General features: G+C 36.9%; 1 protein-coding gene across 2 annotated transcripts in view; it reads right to left on the bottom strand.

Moving 5' to 3' along the window:
- Positions 1 to 20,511, bottom strand: part of PLAA (phospholipase A2 activating protein) — a 41,008-nt gene that overhangs the window by 4,654 nt on the left and 15,843 nt on the right. Inside the window, exons 3-12 of one of the 2 annotated variants that reach the window (XM_025359141.1) lie at positions 19,230 to 19,330; positions 19,022 to 19,142; positions 16,987 to 17,154; positions 16,431 to 16,566; positions 13,797 to 13,966; positions 10,228 to 10,385; positions 9,299 to 9,518; positions 7,123 to 7,191; positions 3,906 to 3,974; positions 423 to 524 (exon numbers count right to left, since the gene is read on the bottom strand). In XM_025359141.1, the coding sequence (XP_025214926.1) occupies positions 423 to 524; positions 3,906 to 3,974; positions 7,123 to 7,191; positions 9,299 to 9,518; positions 10,228 to 10,385; positions 13,797 to 13,966; positions 16,431 to 16,566; positions 16,987 to 17,154; positions 19,022 to 19,142; positions 19,230 to 19,330 (1,314 nt within the window). The remainder of the gene's footprint in view (positions 1 to 422; positions 525 to 3,905; positions 3,975 to 7,122; positions 7,192 to 9,298; positions 9,519 to 10,227; positions 10,386 to 13,796; positions 13,967 to 16,430; positions 16,567 to 16,986; positions 17,155 to 19,021; positions 19,143 to 19,229; positions 19,331 to 20,511) is intronic. The other variant, XM_025359142.1, reaches the window with a different exon arrangement.

The raw sequence follows: 20,511 nt of genomic DNA, 5'->3' as shown, positions 1-20,511 counted from the left end.
AAAAAAAAAAAAAAAAAAGAAAAAAAAAAAAAGAAAATGAACTTGTATTATTTCTGAGGTCCACTAATTTTTTAAAGATAAGATCTTTATTTTTCAAATGCTTGACTCATTGATGTTCATTAATTTTTTTAAAAAAACATTAAGAACCTGGGTAGGTAGAATTTACATTTTCTACCTTTAATTTTTTTTTATTAAAGTCATCATAAATTACTTACTTTACATTTGTGTAAGGCTTCTTAGAAAGTATTATGGATCCTTTACCAAACTGTATATTTGTGGTGGACATAGTTGTTTAATACCGCAATAGAAATCTCTATTCATATTAAGTACCCAATTCCTGACACATGTTGGGAAGAGAAACAACCTTGATGATATCTCAAACAGTCTGTGAATATGTGAAAAAATTAATTAAAGAGACTTACCTAATATTTGTGTAGGGTTTGCTTGGTCAAATGTGACAGCCTCTTTTTTAGGGAAATAAATATTCATTGTTTTAGATGCAGCTGATCGGTAGGCACTATTCCCTATTTAAAGAATAGAAGATGATGATAACCATAAGTAGTGATCAAAACTGAGATTTTACTAACCATAAGACTTAGTTTTGACAATTATTGAGATATGCAACTATTCAGTGCATGCACTAAACAAGGAACCTCAAGGGGAAAAATATCCACAATATTTTGGTTACTTTATATTTATTGATATAATATTTTTTGGTTTGGGGAATGGAAGCTTAAATGTAGAACAAGATCATCTCATACTTTCTACTTCTTTTTTTTCTTTCTGAGATACGGTGTAGTGGTGCAATTATAGCTCACTACAGCCTCGACCTTCTGGGCTCAAGCGATTCTCCCACCTCAGCCTCCCAAAGTCCTTGGATTACAGGTGTGAGCCACCAAGCCTGGCCTAAGATTCAATCTAAATTATACATTTTTAAAAATGTCAAAGAATACCATATAATTATATGAAACTTTCCATTCTCATCTTTTCTAAGGCATGCTGATCTCTCCCTTATGTCTTTTATTGCTTATTCCAAATGATGTAGTAGGCATTATCGTTTGCTCTAATCTTTTTCTGCATCATCTTTATAAATTCCCAAGTTATAAATCCCTGAAGGACAGGAGTCCTAGTCTTTTTTAAAAAAAATTATTTTATTAAGTTTCAGGGTACATGTGCAGGACGTGCAAGTTTGTTACATAGGTAAATGTGTGCCATGGTGGTTTGTTGAGGAGTCCTAGCCTTTTTTTTTTTTTTTGAGACAGAGTGTCACTCTGTTGCCCAGGCTGGAGTACAGTGGCGTAATATCGGCTCACTGCAACCTCTGCCTCCTGGGTTCAAGCAATTCTCCTGCCTTAGCCTCCAGAATAGCTGGGATTACAGGCATGTACCACCACGCCTGGCTAATTTTTGTATTTTTAGTAGAGACAGGGTTTCACCATATTGGCCAGGCTGGTCTTGAACTCCTGACCTTGTCATCCACCTGCCTCGGCCTCCCAAAGTGCTGAGATTACAGGCGTGAGCCACCATGCCCAGCCACCTTTGGGATTTTTATGAAAGCTCCATCATGGAGGCATGACTGATTTTTTTTTTTTTCCAGGCATGAGACACCAGGCCCATCCAAGTCCTAGTCTTTTACACTTTTTTTCACATCTTAAGTCTCTATTATATTAACAGAAACTCAGTATCTGATCATGAACTGGCACATGATGAAAATTCATCAATATTCAATGAATAAAGTGACTTCAATTAAGTATAATTTAAATTTAATTTACATCTCAAATTTCAAATCTGAATCAATGTAAACCCTATTTTGTTCTAACATACATTTAAGGTATTGTGCAAAAATATGAACAAAAGATTTATTTTAATATTCTGAGTATATCAGGAATAGAAAGGGATGAAGGTAAAGATGAAACAGTGAGACTGGTGTATAAAATTAATTCTGTTTATAAAGAATAAATTTTTCTTGACATAAAAATGAGCTATACACACGCTGCCTGCATTCTTGGTCATTATAGTCTAGTAGTTGTGTTAAGAATGCAAATATTAATCAAATATCATCCAAATATGTATATTGAAAAGTTTCCTGATGGAAAAGTTCAGGATGCAATGAAAGATAAGAGTAGGTGATCTAGCAAAGGGCACATGTGGGTGTTCAGAAAAGTTTCACTGAGCTTATCTAATACTGTATGACACAATTAAGTAAAAAAGAAAAGGCAGAAAAACAGCCAATAATTTGTGGTCTAAATGACAAGGCAAAGGGCAATACATAAGTATGTCAAAAGAAAACAGTGAGTTCAAAGCTCTGGAGGTAGAAAACAGTATTACATGCTCAAGAAACTGACACCGGTCAGTATGGCTGGACAGAGGAAAGGCAGAGAGGAATGTGAGGCAAGGCAAAAGAAAAATATTCACTGGGAAGCCACTGAAGAGTTTTTTAATCAAGGGAGGTGCAGAAACATAAGAGTAAACAATAAAATGATCACTGTCTGCAGTATGGATCATGGAGAGACCAATTTGGAAGTTATTTCATTATTCTAGGCAAGAGGTGACATTAGCTTGTACTAAGGTATATAAAGTTCCAATATACACACCATACTGTTAAAAACTAACTTCTGGAAAATGGGAGGGAGCACTGTTAACTTTTGTTAACAAGTACAGCTAACAATTACTAAGCATTAATTTGGTAAAAAGTTATTTACATAAATTTTATAATTTTAAGCTCTTAATTCTAGGAAGTAGATATTACCTCAACTTTGCAAATGAGAAAAACAAAAGCACAGACACATCAAATAAATTGTTCAAGGTCAAGCAGATAAAAAGTAGTAGAGCTGAGATTTGAATTTAGATTCTCACTCCAGAATCCATAATCTTAATTAGAGTTACTATGTTATACGTCAGTATTGCTAACCAATGTTACTTATGCAATTAAAAAATAGCTTACAAAATCACATGCCAAGTGATGGACATGGTAGCATGCGAATGTAAACCCAACTACTCAGGAGGTCAGGTGCGAGGATCATGTGAGCCCAGGAGTTTGAGCCCAGGCCAGGCAACAAAACAAGATCCCATCTCAAAAGTAATAAAAAATAAAAACATGGGCTAGGTTAGTTATTGAGTGGTAGGTTTATGGGTGTTTATTTTAATGCTGAATAACACATATGTTACTCAATTTCTCTCATATAAATTACGAAGAATATAAAAATTAAGTAGAAAAAAAAAATGCCAAGATATCTGTCAAACTTGAAAGAGATGAACCACAAATTTAGCTCTGTGTTTTACTGGCAGCCAATACAGAGGAAAACATACCAGCACATATTCAATGAACAAGTTAGGTATGTCAGACTGTAGACTAGATAACTAAGGATTAAAAAACAATTAGTTGCTCAGAAGAATGATAGCTATTCCAGGCCTAAATCACAGAAGCAAATTCTTTCCTGAGTCTTCTTAAAGAGACCAATGTATAATCCAGTGAATAACATTCTCAACACATTAAGTAAGAATGAAGAGATGAGAATAAACATAGACTTTGTAATAGTAGCGAGGAAAGCAGACTTACTACAGTAAAACAGTAGTTTCCGTTCCTAGATGCATATTAGAATCACACTGGAAGATTATAAAACTACCCTTTGCCAAGTCCCTAACTCACAGCAGAATTAGACCAAGTAAGCATCTCTGGGGATAAGGCTGAAGTACGTTTGGAAAGCTCCCCAGATGATTCTAATACGTAGTAATGAGACAATTCTGAGAAAACTCGAAAAGCCAGACAAGTTTGGTCTTGATTTACTACACAAAAAGTTCTCAACCAAGAAAATGACACAAATTTTCTTACTCTTTTCATTAAATAAAAGTTCCAGTGAATTTTTAAAATCTAAAAAAAGGAAAAAGAAACAAAAAGTATGTACCTGTAAATGGATCAACTCCAGCCATGGTAGTTCCCATACTTGTAGAACCTGGTACATAACGACCAGCACCTACAATACAATAATACTCCTAGTAAGCAAAGGTGACTGCAAATTATAAAGTTCAAACTCTTCTTTGCTTATTTCCATTATTAAGCAGAATTCACAATGGTGTCATACTATACATAATAAATATGCCATAAATTTAATACAGAAAAATGCTGAGAACAGTGCCTGGGCATGTCATAAGTGCCCAACAAATGTTAGCTACAAATTAAACATTACATGCCTTATATATTATAATTGTAGAAGTTTAGTAAATTACAAAAATGTAAGTGGATTGGAGAGAAATAAAAGTTTCCAGAAAGAAATGTGAATGCTATTCTATTGAAGTAAAGGGGTGGGACTAACTAGCACACAAGACAATTAGAAAAGACTCAGGTAGGTCAGAGATACTATGACAACAGCCCAGTCACATTTTATTATAGATAATACTTGTGGCTGTCCTATTGAAAATAAAAAGAAGGAAACATAAAAAGTAAGTATAGAGAGAGAATCAGCAGGATTTGGAGATACTCAGAATACTGGATCAGCCTTTATGGGAAGAAGAAAAATGAGCTACTGTTCTAGCCTCTCTCAATTTACACTCCAGGAGTTGTTATAATTGGTGCAACATATACAGAAAAACCAAACAAAATTTAAAAAGCAAAACCAGAAAGACAGTAAGATTAATTAAAATAATGAGAAACACAGAATAAATGGGTTTGTTGAAATTTAACCATATGCCAGCTAATCATCTTCTGTGCATATATTCATTATACTATTCTATAGATACCATTATAATTCACAATATTTTAGAAGCAGAAGGCTGAATAACTTGCCCAAGGCATTAAGCTCTTAAGAGGTAAAGTACAGTCTCACACTTTTCTAAATATGGTTTTCTGACCACCTGAATGAATCACAGTTTCAATACACAGATTCCCAGAGTCCACCCATAACCCAGGGGTATTCCAAACTGGCTCCACTTTAGAAACACTTGGGGAACTTTAAGATTGCTGGGCGTGGTGGCTCACGCCTGTAAACCCAACACTTTGGGAGGTTGAGGTGGGCGGATCACCTGAGGTCAGGAGTTCGAGACCAGCCTGCCCAACATGGAGAAACCCCGTCTCTACTAAAAGTACAAAATTAGCCAGACATGGTGGCGCATGCCTGTAATTCTGGCTATTCGGGAGTCTGAGGCAGGAGAATTGCTTAAAGATGCGAGGCAGAGGTTGTGGTGAGCTGAGATCGCACCATTGCACTCCAGCCCGGGCAACAAGAGCAAAACTCTTGACTTGAAAAAAAAAAAAAAAATCTAAGATCAAACTACCACCAAGATCATTTATTTAATTAGAATCCTTTGGTGAGAGATCAGATCATGAATAGTTTTAGTTTTAACCTCCTCACTAATCTACTGAATCAGAATCTCTTGGCCGTAGAACCCTGGGATAAGTAATTTAAACAAGCTTCCCAGATCATTCTAATAAACATTAGCAGTTTAAGGACAGCATAAATTAATATGGGGAAGAAAGAAGAATTAAGATTGACTTTAAGTTGTAGCCAGACAGGGAAATCTTTTGGCCCCAGTGCCACTGACAAAGTTGGGAAAACATCATCATCAACAATGACTAACATACACCGATGGCTTAAATATACGCCAGGCATTCTGCTTAACACTTACACATATTATGCCATTTTATTTTCATACCTCAATATGGTAGAGGCTGTTATATATTTATATGAAAGGTATTCAATTATCCTAATGATACCCTAATTCTCTTGGACATTGTGTATGCTATCTTGCATATCTGCATAATCACTGCATCTTCTGAGTTACTGACATTATGGAACAGTGAGATATACTCTGGTTATAATGGCCCCCGGAGTTTTCTTGATTTTGCTGGTATTAGTTGAAGCTTGGTATGTTCTTTCTGTTCCAGAAAAAAAGGCCGCCAAAGTGATTTGGATTCTCACTTGGTATTAAGCTTCAGGGCATCACTGTTTCTGAACTGCTGATAAAGAGAAAGCCATCTTATCTACTCTTCAGATCCTTACTACCATTTGAAATCACATGTTATCAAAGACTTCCTTAACAGCCACTGTACCATCACAGCATTTAGTGCGATAGTTAATTATTTTCATTTACTGGTTATCAATGCACATGGTACAACCATTTGCATCTGGGCCACAAAAACATTCACAGGAAAAAGGAAGCTCACTGACAGCAATCCACAACTTCATGACACTGACTTAACGTTGTATGTTTGTCCAATCTCTGGCCTAGGACTGTAGATTGTGATTTTTATAGCTCACAGTACTAATCTGCAAGGCCAGTGGATACCTAAAGGCTATGATCTCTTCCCAAACTGAGTATACTGTCGAGGAACTCTGTCTGAAGATCCAACAACAGCATCATATAAGATATCAAAAGCCATTCTGAAAATAGAGACTTCTTCAGCTGCCTTAAAGTCCAACTCTGGCAACTTTTTCCAGTAGTGTTGACGCTGAGGCATGCATACCTTGGTAAATAAATTCATTTTGAAGAGATACACCAACACTTCAAGGGCTTCAAGAAGGACATTAATAACTTAGATTAGGAAGACTATTCCTGGGTAGCTGGGTGGAATGTCTCCTTCCATGTTAAGTCAAAATATGCCTGGGGAGACTTCTTGATTGTACTGCTCCATCCAATATCAGGGACTCACATGGCTCCTTCTCTGCTCGTGATTGGTAGCATCTCGCCAGTGATAGCACTCATGCTGTGTCTTGGTTGGTGGGTTCCCCTATTATCTAATTTCACAGATAAAAAAAATAGGCTCAGACAGGTTAGGTAACTTGCCAACTTCTCACAGCAAGTAAGTGGTAGAGCCCAATTTTGAACCAAGGTTTGTCTGACTCTAAAACCTATGTTCTTAACTACACTGCTCTCCTGGTGGGAAGGACCCCTGGAGAAAACAATGAGTTCTAATAATATGCTATTTAAAATTCACGAGGAAATCTACACAACTACTCCAGGAAAAAGCAAAAATCAGAAGTTAAAGAAAAGGAGATCCATCAAAATTGAAAATACAGGTAAGGGAATTATCAGTTATGGGATGACATCTCCAAGATGTAAAGCCATGTAATGCAAGATGCTATACATTTAGTGAAGAAAGATACATGAATCAAAACTGCATCCCACCTGTAAAAGGATCTGCTGTGGGTAGTGTGTTAGAAGATCCTGAAGAGCCCGGAACATACCGACCACCACCTGTGCATGCAAAACAAAGAAAAGGCAGAAGTGCACCAAAGTTCTGAATTTTTCAAACAGCACAATGCTTGTTTTAGAAGAACCTACATTTGGAGAAAAACAGAAGAGCAAAACTTTCACATGATAGAATGACAGAAACTATAGTTAGAAGTCTTATAGCTGGGAAAAAACTGAAATTTTAATGAATATCCAAGTTTTGTTTTCTTAACTTTAATGTTTTATTATATCTTAGCCCCAGCACTTAAATATTAAAGCTTAATTCAAATATCAAAAGAGAATTGCAGGTGATATCTGACCTAAATATATATACATACAATCAATTCCTGTCTCTGTTCCTATACAAACTCACAAGAATTTCTGCTGTTGTTGTTATCAAAACCACAGGCACTAAATGTTAATCTTTTAGAGCTCCAGGTTCATTAATTCATGTGTCAAACAATGGACTCAGTGCTGGGGATCCAGTAGGGAACAAAATTGCTAATATCCACTGAAGCTTACAACCCACTGGAGAAGAGAATTAGAAAGGGGATGAAAACTACAAAGGAAAGAGATTTCCATTTATACATTTACGAATGTGTGGCATATGTGCCTATGTTTTGTTAGTACCTCTAGGGAAATAATCAGGTTGTCCACAAAAACAAAAAAAAAGTAAGGATGCTTATAAAGTTAAGTCTTAGAAGGGCAAAACAAGCCAAGTGCTTCCTAGGTTTCCAGACAAAGTCAGCTGCTTTAATTCCTTTCCTGTATCCCGCATGCAAAATAGCTTACACAGTACTACAATCTGTGTTCACTCTTTTGAACTATAGTCTAAAATTCCAACAACAAAAATATCCGGATACTAAGCACTTATTTTCTTTTTAAGTGCAAGTATTTGGAGGATCAGATCATCTGTAATTCAGTAGTGAGTTACTTTGATAATTTTTTTTTTTAATTTTTAATTTTTTTCAGATGGAATCTTGCACTGTCGCCCAGGCTGGAGTGCAATGGCGCAATCTCAGCTCACTGCCACCTCTGCCTCCCGGGTTCACGTGATTCTCCTGCCTCAGTCTCCCAAGGAGCTAGGATTACAGGCACATATCCACCACATCTGGCTAATTTTTTGTATTTCTTTTTTAGTAGAGATGGGGTTTCACTATGTTGGCCAGACTGGTCTTGCACTCCTGACCTTGTGATCTGCCTGCCTCGGCCTCCCGAAATGCTGGCATGAGCCATCGCACCTGACCTGATAATTCTATTTAAATCAAGATGCAGGAAACATTAGTTTTATTATATGAATGGGCAATGAAATTTTGAAGTAGAAGGAGAAAAGATAATTTGGGAATGTGGAGTAGCTTTCAGGGAAGAAAAGGTGGATCTACATAAGGATTTGAGACAGGAATACAATATGAGGTCCTTTTAAACAAGGAAGAGCACTAGCACATGAAAAATGTGAGTCAGAAATGACGAGAGGAAAACATTAACAGTCAAGTGCCTATCTCAAAATGTTATTTGGAGGAGGCATTTTATTTCCTCTTAACCAGCCTCCAGAACTCACATTAATATTACTAGGATTAGATTCCACTTCTTAGGAGCCAGAATTTGGACTAGTACCACCAGCATTACAATTTACAGACTGTTATGAGCACCTAACTGCATTTATAACATCTGAGATATTGCATACGATGTTACAAACAACTAACTTAAAATGAACTTGTAGAATATATATCACATATAAACTAAAACTACCCACAGGGCTCACCTTTAGATTTGATGCATGACTGACCAATTTAGCCTCACGTGAAAAAAGAATTATTTACTAAATTTTGCCAAAATATAATTTTTAAAAAGAAACACTATATAAAAGAACTTACAAGTTTGTTTTTGTTTCAAATAACTGAAATTCCATTATAGTATGATTGTATTTTTGAAAGACAACAATTTACTATTATTTCTGTAAAATATAGAATTACTACATAATTTGAGGCTTAAACATACGAATGTGGAGTAAAACTTTGTTGTAGATGTTGGTATTTATTGAAAAAGCTAATCACATGAGTGTTTGAAAACATCAAAAGTATCAATCAACACTAATGGAAATATGTAAGACTCAATATAAACACTAACTTACCTGTAAATGGATCTGAAAAGCTGGGATTCCCAAGTCCCAACATTTGACCTTTTGTGTTATCAATAATAAATTTAGCCACTTGATCCAGAAACATAGGATTCAAATCATTCTTCTGTAAGAAGTTGTATGCAGTTAACCAGGGATCATCACTGGTATTATATGGCAATTTATATGATGGTCCACCTTCATTGACATCAATTGAGAAAACATAATCAAATTCCTAAAGTAGGAATATAAAAAGGAGACACATGTTTATTAATTTATCTGTTCACATATATTAATGACATACAAGATAACACAGATGTGTTCTTTATTTTAATAATTATAGTACTTAAATTTTCTCCAAAGTACAGTGCTAAAATCTTCCTTTTTGGCAGATAAAGATTAATAGCCCCCATCTGCATGTGATGCAAAATTAGTATTTCATTAGGGGATGGGGGTGAGGATGAAAGATGGATTACAACTACATATTAATTCTAGAGCCAAAGGAGAGTTTCCAACTAGTTGATACCAACGTCAAAATTATCAGCTGTTACTGTGCCCTACTCACCAAAACATGCCAGCATTTTAAGCACTGCCCTGCAGGGTCCCTCATGTCTTGTCAAGTTAAATATAGCCAGGCATGAGGTATTAGATGAAAGGTGGCACAGAAGCTCCCAATACAAAATGGCTGGGAACAGCTTTTGTATAGAAATTACTAAGTGACAGACAATTGCTAATTTGTCTATCAAATGCAGCTCTCACTACATGGAAAGATACTTTTAAAATATCTATTTCAAGACAAGGAAAAAAAAAAGATTATTATCCCACACAGTAATGTATTTTTAAATGTCAAAACAAAGAAAATTTTATCACTATGGGGCAAAGGAAACCTTTAATTTGCCTAATGATTTAAGATAACAGTAATTAGAAAGTAGAAGTCGACATACTTTCCCTTCATATAAAACTTTTCCAGATGTTTGCTGATTAGCACCAGATGAGCCAACAACATCACCAATTTTTATCCACCTCCCTTCACTAACACTCCACTGATAGGCTTCGACTTTCTCCCCATCTCTGATTAGACGAGTCTGTCCTTCTCTAGTACCTTAAAATAAAAATTTTAAGAATCAAAGGTAGAATGGCAGTGTAAAATTGAAAAACATTTAGATAGAAAATTCTTAACATTAAAATTTACACACAAGAGAATATGGGTTTTGTTTTAAAATAAAATTGTATTAAATATTTAAAAATGTAATTTTACTAGAAAGTGGCCAAAAAAAAAAATAACAGTTAAAAGGAAATATTATTAGTCAAAGGAAGGTTAACAAAACGTGATTCCACTAGGAAGCAACTGACCCATCAAAAATAAAACAAGTTTTATTAGTGAATGTATCTTCCTAACACATTTCATTCCATAAATGGCTCTCCATTAATCCAGTGGCTCAGGCTGAAAAGTAGGAAAGTCTGATACCTTTCTCTCAACCGCATAGCTCCTTCAGCTACTTCTCAGCACCCGCTTCAGCTACTTCTATCAGCTCAGTCTTTTTTTTTTTTTTTTGAGATGGAGTCTCACTCTGTCGCCCAGGCTGGAGTGCAGTGGCCAGATCTCAGCTTACTGCAAGCTCCATCTCCCGGGTTCACCCCATTCTCCTGCCTCAGCCTCCCGAGTAGCTGGGACTACAGGTGCCCGCCACCTCGCCCGGCTAGTATTTTGTATTTTTTCAGTAGAGATGGGGTTTCACTGTGTTAGCCACGATGGTCTCGATATCCTGACCTCGTGATCTGCCCATCTCGGCCTCCCAAAATGCTGGGATTATAAGCTTGAGCCACCACGCCCGGCCCAGCTCATTCTTTATATCCAGAAAACTGTCTCCTTAACATCTCCATCATCATCCCTTGGTCCAAGCCACCATCATTTCTCAGTTGGGTTGATTCAATGGCCTCTTACCTGTGCTCTTGGCCCCTGACAGTGTATATTCCACCCAGCAACCTCAGGAATTTTTTCAAAAGTTTAACTAGGTCCTGACACTCTACTGCTTGAAACCCATCAATGCTTCTAATCTCACTTGGTAAAAGCCTAAACTCTTGAGTAGTGTACAAGACCAAATATAAATTGTCCCTACTACCCTATATGATCTTACTTTCTACTACTCCCCCTGTCCCCTCATCTGCCAATTTCAGCCACAGAGCCTTTGCACTGGCTGTTTATTCTGCCTATGATACTCTTTACACAGATATTGGCAGTATTTGCTCCTTTGCCTCTTTAATGACTTTACACAAATGTCATGTTCTCAACAAAGCCTTCAGTGACGGAGACAGCTATCCATCCTCCAAAGAATCATGCTCTTCTTCCATTGGATACAGCTGTAGTTGTCTAGCCAGAGACTACATTATCTAGCCCCCATGCCATCGGGCAGTCACATGATGTCACATTACTGAGTAATGGTCAGTGGAATCTGGGTGGGTGTGATATATGCCGCTTCTGGCCTAGACCATCATACTTTAATCTCCCCTCTTACCCCATCTTAATCTGTTTCAATTTGTTATTTTGGTTGACCACATAAAGAAAATCCAGCCTAACACACGGGGGTGGCTGAAAAAGAGAAGACGAGTCTTTTCAGAAAATGTGGATAGGCCAGAAATACTAGTTTTTTAAAGGTTATAGTGTACAATCTGAAACAGCATCAATGAATTTTTCATGCTCTATTATACTAAAATCCACTGGTCTATCTTGCCCTTTTTTCTTTTTTTTTTTTTTTTTTTTTGAGACCGAGTCTTGCTCTGTCACCCAGGCTGGAGTGCAGTGGCGCGATCTCGGCTCACTGCAATCTCTGCCTCCCAGGTTCATGCCATTCTCCCACCTCAGCCTCCCAAGTAGCTGGGACTACAGGCACCTGCCACCACACCCAGCTAATTTTGTTTTTATATTTTTAGTAGACACAGGGTTTCACCATGTTGGCCAGGATAGTCTCAATCTCCTGACCTCGTGATCCGCCCGCCTCGGCCTCCCAAAGTGCTGGGATTACAGGCATAAGCCACTGTGCCCGGCCATCTTGCACTTTGAATGGCTCTTTTACCCATGTCTGAGTTGGTATGAGATACTAGTCATATGGAAAATAATGGTCCAATGACTTACGCAGATCTTCTGCATATTTATATAGTTTATTATTCCACATTAAAAAATGGCATTTGTTAATATTATCACTGGTATCAATACAAATGGGAAGCTACTAAGTTCCTGGTGGAGATACATTTTTCCCAAATTTCAATTTTCACTCAAACACTTGAATTTTATCTTTGGCAACATATATTGTCAGTTATTTTCCTTGAGGGAACATGCTCACTTTGTTCATTTTCCAAAAAAGCCTGCCAAATACCAAAGCCTAAATAACCATAGTCATTCTTTCAAATAAAAATAGCACTCCATGAAAAAACTGGCAGTTTAGCCTGCAACTCAAATGACGGCACAAGTTCTTTTCTTTGAGACACCGTAGTATTTTGATTTATTTTATGTCTACTTTATGTTTTCTCACCCAGAATATTTAAAAAGACGTGTCAAAATGTAATAAAATTTATAATTCTTAATGTTAATGCCTCATCAAGGACATGCTTAATGGCAAACCATTAAAAAAAAAAAACAAAAAAAACACTGCATGCAAATAGAACATTACCAGAATGGCTTAATGCCCCTGCCCTGATTTACATACTAATGAACCAATGGTTTCACCCACCATTGTTTTTGTACCATAAGTGCAAACATTAACACAATGTACAAAATTCAAATAATATCTAGTATTACAAAAATTAGTTTTGACCTCATGGACATCCTGAAAGGATCTCAGAATCCCCAGAGGTCCATGAATCAAGCTTTTAGAAGCACTGGTATAATTACGCAGTCAAGAGATACATCCAACACAAGATTTCATTTGAGATGACTACTGTCTCCTGATTTCGAACTCAAATGATTCCCAACTCATTACACAGACAATGCTTGATTTAAACTCTTTTTTTTTTGAGACACAGTCACACTCTGTCACCTGTGCTGGAGTGCAATAGTGTGGTCTCAGCTCAGCCTCGACCTGCTGGGCTCAATCATCCTCCCACTTCAGCCTCCCGAGTAGCTGGGACTATAGGAACATGCCATCACACCTGGCTAATTATGTATTTAAACTCGTTCTAATATTCAGTTTGTACAACCCCTCTTAGAGAATCCAATCAACCAAAAAGTATTAAATGAGTGCCTTTTGAATGCCTACTGTAAATGGTCTAAGACTTGGGAGATTTATTTTTTAATTCCTGTTTATGAGAAGCTTAATTCAAAGTCTACTGTGAGACAGAAGCAAGAACATGGTTTCTCATAGTGATTATATATAATAGTAGAAATTCTCAAAAATCAGCATCTAGCAATGAGAGTAACACTAAAACACGAGCAAAACAACATTTATTTTTCTTCTCTTAATTATTCCAAAAGCCAAATATGGTGAATTTTTCCTACTAGGTACAATAAAATACTTACCAGGTTCATTAAGATGTTCCCTCCCAGGAAGCTGCTCAGCATTGATGTCCCCTAAATCGCCAGTTTTAGAATCAATGGTTGCATGAGACAGCTCTTTTTCAAAAGCCTTGATTTCTTCAGCACTTGCTGTTCGATCTTCTGATTCTGTAAACACTCTAATAATGCCATCACTGTAAGGAAAAATAAACTGATTTAAAAAGTCATTGCCATAATACATTAACATTATCACACCTGAATGATCCAAAGTAAAAATCATCTGTATTTGTGAAGGAGAAACATTAGCATGTATTAATTGCTGATTATAGCACTGTGCTGACTTCAGCACATACTACTATTATGTCAACTATTTAATAGACAAATTATTGACAAAGAACAGAGAAATACGTATTTTACACAAGTTCCAATTCCAAGTTAAACATTTACCATCGTAAAAATCTAGAACTATAGTATGTAGTTTTAAAGTCAATATTATATAGTTATTACCATATAGAGAAGGGTAGTGGGCTAGTTTAGTTTATAAAGGGCTCAAAGACCCAACGTAGGGCTTAAAATTAGCAGATGTTCAGTAGAAAAATATGGTCTTCCTTTACTATGCCAGTAACTAGCAATGTAACTTCAATCAAGGGGAAAAAACAATGGCCTAATGTTTGGATTAGATGGCCAATCTTAACCTCTTTTCTCAGAAAAATTACTTCATCTCCATGATTTCTTAATTCTAAATGTTGAGATAGGAGAAGCAAATTAGACACTTTCAGTTGTATTAATCCTGGCCCATTCTACAGGAAACCTGTTTCTAACTTAATCATCCACAAACATGTGTATCACTCTTTCTATTGGTTTTTCTTCAACTTCAAATATGCTTGGGGGGAAAAAAACTAAGCCTATAAATCACCCTCTGTCCCAGCCAAAAAATAAAACACTCACTTTATTAGACCCTCTATCCCTTATAGCTGTCACCTTCTTTTTCTTCTTCTTTTTTTTTTTTTGAGACAGGGTCCCACTGTCACCTAGGCTGGAGTGCAGCGGCGGCAATCACAGCTCACTGCAACCCCAAATTCCCGGGCCCAAGCAATCCTCCCACCTCAGCCTCCTGAGCAGCTGGGACTACAGATGCATGCCACCACGCCCAGCTAATTAAAGAATTTTCTTTGTGGAGACAGGGTCTCAGGAGCTCACCCAGGATAGTCTCGAACTCTGGAGCTCAAGCGATCCTCCCCCCTAACCTCCCAAAGTGCTGGGATTACAAGTGTGAGCCACAGCAGCTGGCCTTCTTATTGCTTTCAATGCTACAGTAGCATTATAGAGTAGTCTACGATCCTTCATCCATCTCCTCCAACCCTTTATTTCCTCTTATTTGCCTTTTTTCCTATCATTTTCCATTCAAAATGTGATTGATGCCAAAAGTCACTAACAACATCTTTCAAATCCAAATGCTTTCCAAACTTACCATTCCTTGACTCCTCAAACACTTTTTGACACTGATGACAATCTCCCTCCAAAATCTTTCCTTTTCTGTCTCCCAGAAATTTCAACATTTGAATTGCTTTGTTTTGTTTAACCTACTAGCTTCTTTTTCTCTACTAATGGTGTATCATAAAACTCAGTTCTTAGTCTTCTGTTCCTCCCCTATATTTCTTCTCTCAGAGAATGGTGTTCTATGGTTTGCTTTTGGAAGCTTTGCGAAATCTTTATCTTAGCCTCAGTTCTTATACTAGGCTCCAGTTCAAATGACCATGATCCACTGGCATGAGTGTGGCTCACCACCACTGCAGACCTCAGGAAGTCTAAGGCCACAGTCATCACCTTCTGTACCAACCAATTCTCCCACTTCTCCATTTTTATTAATGGGGACTTCCAATCACCAACAGTTTGAAGCTTTATCCTTTTCTTTCATCCTTTTTCTGACTGTTTTCCTTCTGAGATAATAAATAAATGAAATAAATAAATTATCTCATTTATTTATTTCCTACCCATTAGCATTGTGGGGCCAATGTCTTATAACTTCACACTCCTACTGTATTTGCTTTCTAATATACTTTCCTGTCCATTGTCACCAGTAGTTAAATCCAATCTACACATTTAATAATTCGTAAGTTCTGCTTCAATTCTATTTCTTGCTCAAGAACCACAACCCTTTAACCCCAAGCAATGAATCTAAAAAATGCCTGGCATGAAAGCACTAAAGTTTCTCCACAGTTAAGCCCCATTGTACCTATTATCCCAGCATCAGTACTCTACCATTTTCCTTCACTTCCTAGGCATGCTGCATTCATTCTCACGAAGGAAACTTATACTCTTAGCTTTGACAAAAATTCACGTACCTTTTCTTACTCATAATCTTCCAAAATCCAATTCAAACTTCTTCTACAGAAAGTTTTCCCACACCAATCTCTACCTTCTCTAACTTCTTTTGTAGTCAATATCTTGACTGCACAATTGCAGTACAATACTGGTACATCATGCATCACTTAATGTGAAAGCTATAAAATCTACTACTGTTTTGTTTAGTAATTGAAGTGTCCATATAGTCTTCCCAAGACACCTGAAATTCCTCATGGCTTATCTCTATTACACTCTAGTGCCTACTGAAGGCCTAGACACATAACATTTAATGACTGACTAGGATATAAATACCTCGCACCAACCACAATGTCACCATTGTCGAGCACACAGCAGCACCATATAGACTGAGCTGGAAGTCGGATGGTTTGAGCACATTCCCCATGTTTCCAGATTCTCAGAGATCTGTCCTCTGCTGTTGTCACAAAGTCTAAAATTAATGAACATAGGAAGTATTAGTTTGAATAAATAAAATTAAGTACATTTATACATACCATCTTTCCGGATACACTTTCTGAAACCCAAAGAGTTTTAAAATTACAGCTTTAAGTTTCATATGTTTTGTCACCTACAACATATACAACTTCAAAATCACATTTTTTATTCATGTCACATCTTACAAAGTCTTTCTTCAGATACCCAAGAACTTTTTACAACACAACAATGTAATCTGAATTAATACAAAGATCGCCATACAATTTTCTTCTTTGTAAACAGGAGAAAGATACTTACGAAATAAATTTACTAAATTATTCAAGTCCCCACAGACAGTAATCAGCCCTCCTCCTTCCATCTCACAAATGGGACGGAATGATCAATACAAAACATTAAATACATAATATAACCTTACCTCTACAATTTGGAAAAACGGATATGCTATAAATATAATTTGTATGTCCATAATATACTTCAAGACACTCGCCAGTGATTTGCCACCTTCTAATACTAGCATCATTTGCACAGGAAAGAAATTCTGTTTCACTCAAAATTGCCAAACCTCTTACACAGTCTTCATGCCCTGCATTAAAAAACAATAATGCATATCAATAAAACAGATAATTTGGCTGATGGCTTTATACATTTTACAAACATTATAAAACATATCAGTGAGTAGTAAAAATTAATTTTCAAGTTAGAGAAATCTTATTTTCTGTTGAAAGTCTGGTAACCAAAATTTGTATTTAAGGTTTAGCAATATTTTTTTATCATCAGTCTTGGGAAGTTATTTTATATTCATCCTGTCTTCTCCAAAAACCTCTAGAAATAGTATTTTGATCCCAACAATTCATTTCCACCTGATAATTCATTTTTAATTTTTCTTCCCAAATAACAAGAGTAACTTATAAAATACATAATATTCAAACATAATAGAAATATAAAACAAAGAATAGCCCATAAATTTAAGAACAAAACATTCTCTGAAGCTTGTGAAGGAGATCAGAAGTCAGATTTCCTATGTTCAGTATTTGTTGACTTAGATTAGCTATCACAGATTAATAATGATTGATACATATATATAATATATATTGAAGCAGAAATAAAAGGATGTTTAGTCATCATCCACTTTCCATCAAAAGATACTTTTTTTGTTTCTCTTTCTTGCTTTTGTGAGACAGAGTCTCACTTTGTTGCCTATGCTGGAGTGCAATGGAGCTATCTCTGCTCACTGCAACCTCTGCCTCCAGGGTTCAAGAGATTCTTGTGCCTCAGCCTCCCAAATAGCTGGAATTACAGGCATGCATTACTATGCCTGGCTAATTTTTTTGTATTTTTATTTATATTTATTTTATTTTTTTGAGACAGAGTCTTGCTCCATCGCCAGGCTGGAGTATAGTGGCACAATCTCGGCTCACTATAACCTCCACCTCCCGGGTTCAAGCAGTTCTCCTGCCTCAGCCTCTCGAGTAGCTGGGATTACAGGTGCACACCACCACGCCCAGTTGTATTTTTAGTAGAGACAGGGTTTCACCATGTTGGCCAGGATGGTCTTGATCTCTTGACCTTGTGATCCACCCGCCTCGGCCTCCCAAAGTGCTGGGATTACAGGTGTGGCCACCGCGCACAGCCTTTTTAAAATTTTTAATAGAGACAGGGTTTCACCATGTTGCTGAGGCTGGTCTCGAACTCCTGGTCCCAAGTGATCCACCCACCTCAGCCTCCCAAAGGGCTGGGATTACAGGTGTGAGTCACCACGCCCAGCCAAAAGACACTTTTATCTGTACAAAGGGACCTCTTGCATATTATCTAGGGTAGTTACCAACTTTTAAGGAAAAAATTCAAAAAGAGAGGAAAAACAACAGCAATTAAAATTCACAGTAAAAATTTAAGTACTCTACAAATAAATCAGTGATATTACTATTAGATAGCAGATGCATCAGTATTGGCATTATTTAATAGCTGGGGCTTAAAAAAAATACTCACCACAAACCACAACATAAACAAAGCCTGAAATCCATTATAAACAATGTGCTTCAATATAAAGACATTAATAATGCTTTCTTCCATATATGAAGATAACACTGCTGACTAACCATCAATAAGGCTTATGTTTAGAAGTTTCAGGCTAAAAGTATTAAAATGACAACCAAGAATATACCTATGTACCAAAATTTACATACATATATGCAGAGCACATACACATATTATATATAGCTTATCAGACAGCTATTTATCAGTCTACACCTGGCTGTTTTATGAGAGGTCTCATTATATCTTTTTTAAAGGTATTAGATATTAACTCATCAGAAAAATTACATTAACTCAAATTAGTAGCTTAAATATACTAATGTTTTCAAATATTTTCAAATGCTTTTAAACTTCTGAGAAAAAATATCTGCGCAAATAAAAAGGAATGATATTATAAAACTTGTCTACCCTGATCTTACCTGCAAAAGTCCTCTCACATCTTCCAGCCTTCCACAGTTTAATAGTCTTGTCTGCTGATCCAGTCAACATCAAGCCCTGTTCAGGTAAGATCTTTACCGCCCACACTGCAGCTGTATGACCCTGTGAGTAAAATGAGTATCAATTTAAGTTGCCACAGAATCATTCAATTTAATTATTCTTTAGAATATTTACACAGAACTACTGTACCTGCAAGGTCATCATGCACTTGTCATTCAGCCAGACTTTAGCAGTGGTGTCCCATGAACCACTAAGTAATGTCCCAAATTTTCCAGATGATAGACTACAAACTAAGGAAAAAACATCATTAGATAACACATTTTCATATAGAAAAATGCTCAACATTGAAAGTTACTAAAGCATTCCAATTTTAAAAACACTCTTTGAAGTGGCGGTATCTTAGCTAACTAAGGCTTAATTCAGCAGAGACACACAAGAGTACAGTGGTCAAGAGCAGACTCTGGTGCCAGACTGCCTAGGTGCAAGGCCTATCTGTGCACTTACAAGTCACGTAACTGCAGAAATACTACTCAAAATCAGATTCCTTGTCTGCAAAATGAGGGAGCAGAACTTAAGTGAAATACACAATCCTTCCAGCTTTAACAAATCATAATAGGGAGATAATGTAAATGATTTCGAAACACTGTTTATATATATATTTAAGATTGCTTTCATTAAAATGACCATAAAACCTGCAGCCAAGCTCAAAGTCCAACAGTAATGAAATGGTTAATTAAATGTCTTTCTTGATATAAAAGTATGCAGGCTAAAAATTACAAATACGAAAAATTACACCAGGCATGGTGACTCACACCTGTAATCCCAGCACTTTGGGAGGCCAAGGCAGGCAGACTGCTTGAGCTCAGGAGTTCGAGACCAGCCTAAGCAATGTGGCGAGACCCCATCTCTACTAAAAGTACAAAAACTAGCTGAGAGTGGTGGTATGCGCCTGTGGTCCCAGCCACTTGGAAGGCTGAGGTGGGAGGACTGCTTGAGCCCAGGGCACAGAGGTTGCAGTGAACTGTGATCACATACCACTGCACTTCAGCCTGGGTTACACAGCAAGATCTTGTCTTTAAAACAAAAAGAAAGAAAAATTAGCCAGGTGAAGTGGCTCATGCCTGTAATCCTAGCATTTTGGATTGAGCTCAGGAGTTTGAGACCAGCCTGGGCAATATAGTGAGACACCGCCTCTAAAAAAGTTTTAAAATTAATCAGGCATGGTGGCACGCACCTGTCGTCCCAGTAAGAGAACCACTTGAGCCTGGGAAGTCAAGGCTGCAGTGAGCTGTAGCAGCACTGCCTTTTGGTATGGGCAACAAAGCGAGACCCTCTCTCAAAAGAAAAAAGAAAAAAAAAATTATCTTACAAAGAAGAATATCCTGGGGGGTCGAAGCACAGCCATAAAGAACAATGGATTGGGAAACCTTTTTCCTAGACCAGAAGGAAGCAATCACAAAACTCTCTCTAC

The sequence above is a fragment of the Theropithecus gelada genome, chromosome 15 (genome assembly GCF_003255815.1).
Source record: "Theropithecus gelada isolate Dixy chromosome 15, Tgel_1.0, whole genome shotgun sequence".
In the NCBI taxonomy this organism is placed as follows: domain Eukaryota; kingdom Metazoa; phylum Chordata; class Mammalia; order Primates; family Cercopithecidae; genus Theropithecus; species Theropithecus gelada.
Note: the sequence above shows the minus strand (reverse complement) of the source record. Positions and strands in the feature narration are given on the sequence as shown.